General features: G+C 59.7%; 1 protein-coding gene across 1 annotated transcript; it reads right to left on the bottom strand.

The window, feature by feature from the left end:
* Positions 1–587: 587 nt before the first annotated feature.
* LOC123051741 (aspartyl protease AED3-like) lies at positions 588–2275 on the bottom strand. Its single transcript, XM_044474708.1, has one exon. The coding sequence runs from the start codon at positions 2212–2214 to the stop codon at positions 895–897; it is 1320 nt and encodes a 439-aa protein (XP_044330643.1). The 5' UTR covers positions 2215–2275; the 3' UTR covers positions 588–894.
* Positions 2276–2657: the final 382 nt, after the last annotated feature.

The raw sequence follows: 2657 nt of genomic DNA, 5'->3' as shown, positions 1-2657 counted from the left end.
TATTATTTGTGTGTTATTATGTGATTAGTATTATTTTTGGCATGAAATTAACTGCACGCTAAACGTGTTGAGTGCTCGACATTGAAGCAGTCTAGGTCGTTGGATTAACATGATTTGATGGCCGAGATTAATTGGATCTGCCTCTTTGGGTCTTTTTATATTGATATAGATAAGTGTCACACGTGTAACACGAACACATGACAAATCCGAACTCTTTTTATGGCAAGCATGGCAACATTTTTTCGGATGGCAAGTTTCAGTTTTTTTGGGATTTATTTTTTCTTTTCGGATGACAAGTTTAGTTGTAAAAAACATCATAGTCGGAGGGCTTCGTGTTACACATGTGGCACTTATCATTTAGGTAGTTTTTAGTTTTCATCTGAGTCTAGGTTTGATATCTCTTTGCCTAGGTCTCTATAGTTCTTCTGAACTGAACCGCACTCGTGGGGACGGCATTTTGTGTTATTAATTTTCGTGATTAATATAGTTCTTGAATTCTGAAAAAACATGCTTGTAATAGGATTTCTGGTTGTAATATGGTAAAATATAATCTCCCAGAAGCAGCATATACTTTCTCAAGCATAGCGTTATTGAGCAACCAATTACTTACGGCGTAGAGTAGATACAAACACAATACCCCTCTTAAACCCTAACAAGCCCAACCTTAAACCACAGGAAATTACGACGAACCCGTGAGACACACATGATATTACACAAACAAGAAAGAAAAACATCTTGCACACCGATGGAGACAACACGCTCACTAGGCTACAAAATAATTAAATCACCAGCATGCAGGTCCGACACCAACGGACAGGCAACAGTGGCGCAGGCCGCATGCAGGCTGGTCCGGCCTCGGTTCCCAGCTACCGGCAGAGGGATAATCAATCGGCCTCAAGCCGCGGTGCACTGCTCGCGGGCGAAGCCGACGCGTCCGTTGGGCACGTCGAACAGGACGCGGTGGTTCTGCTGCTGCATGCTCGCGATGACGTTGAGCACCGTGTTCACGCCGTCGGGGGCCGCCGCCATCGCCAGGCAGCTGGTGGTGCCGTACGTGCTGTGGATCACCAGGTTGTCCGCGGGCAGCGTCACCTGCATGCCGGTGAACATGAACGTGACCGGCGGCCACTTCACCGTCGTGTTGTAGCACGTGTCGAACCCGCCGAGGGAGGAGAGCGGGGCGCCGCGGATGCGGTGGCGGACCTCGTCGCGCACCGCCACGTACGCCGGCGCCACCAGCCGGGTGAACATCGTCCCGGAGTCGAGCACCGTGCCTGCGCCCGTCGCCGGGTCGAACGCCAGCGCGGAGGGCGGGATCGGCACCACCTTCTTGCCGACGCGGATGCCGGTCATGCCCACGTAGTAGAGCGAGGAGCGGTGCGGGTTGACGAGCAGCGGCGTCGTCTTGATGCGCAGCGGCTGGCCCTTGCGGCCGAGCCTGAGCGTGCCGGAGAAGTTGAGGGACTTGAAGCTCGGGAGGCAGTAGGAGAAGGTGCCCTCGTACATGTCCTTGGTCTGCGACAGGAATGACAGCGGCCCGCGGCCGAGCCCGAGGAGGCCCTGCGGCGGCGCCGCCGTGCCGGTGGCCTTCTGGAGACATCCGAAGGTGTAGCTCTTCACGACGTCGTTGGCTACGGCGAGGGAGTCCTGGGACAGCGCGGCCTCCAGCGAGGAGTCGGCGTAGGTGAGGCTGAACCCGCAGGACTTGCTGTTGAGCGAGCAGGACGGGTTCGGCGCCCGCGAGCACGCCGGCGAGCCGCACGGCACGGCGCGGTACGACTTAGACGCGGCTGGGTTGAATGGGGTGGTCGTCGGGCAGCCCGCGCAGCCGGAGCAGGGGATCCACGCGGCGTCGTTGCTGGTGTCGACGGCGAGGAGGAGCTGCTGCGGCGGGGTGCCGAGGCGCGCACGCACCACATACGTCGGCGTCTGCAGCAGCTGCCGCCCGGACGCGATCGGCGCGTACGCGCGCCCGGCCACGGCGAGGGAGTCGAGGTACAGCAGCCGCGACGCGTCCCGCGAGGACTGGTCCGCGAGGAACCCCGCCCACGACGGCGCTGCGGCCGCGTTTCCCAGCGGTGAGCATGGTCCGAACGCGTGCGACACCTGCAGCGTCGCCCCCGCGTCCGGCGGCGTCGCTGGGCACGACGACTCCGCAGCTAGAAGAGTCACCAACACCGACAAAACAACCCCGCGGAGGAACCCACCCGCCATTTTCACCGTACCGATCGAGCTAGCTAGCCTTGAAGCGTGGCGGTGAGGTGCTGAACGCGCAGCGTCGACACGGTGGATATATAGCGCGAGCGGGCAGCGGGGCACGTGAGCCGTGACGCGCGGGAAGCTACACTACATACACGGCCAGCGCCCGTGCCGTGGCCAATGGCGCGCCCGTGAGGATTCGCACTGGACGCATTCGCGGGTGGCCATGCTCTCACTCGCGACCGGACCCAGCACGATACCACTACTCACTGCACTGCAGCGTGCGCCTGCGGCAGCTCGTGATCTCAGTCTGCGGCCCCGGCCAATGGACGCGGCCCACGCACGCCAGGTGCGTTGAATTCCGTGCGCGCCCACTGCCGACGAGCCCTGTGTCTTGGCCTGCTCGTCGCAGGGGAGGCTTGTCTCTGCATGGCGGTGCCCACGGGGGCGACGTACGG

The sequence above is a fragment of the Triticum aestivum genome, chromosome 2D (genome assembly GCF_018294505.1).
Source record: "Triticum aestivum cultivar Chinese Spring chromosome 2D, IWGSC CS RefSeq v2.1, whole genome shotgun sequence".
NCBI lineage: Eukaryota > Viridiplantae > Streptophyta > Magnoliopsida > Poales > Poaceae > Triticum > Triticum aestivum.
The sequence above is the reverse complement of the archived record's forward strand: the minus strand, read 5'-3'. Positions and strand labels throughout refer to the sequence as shown.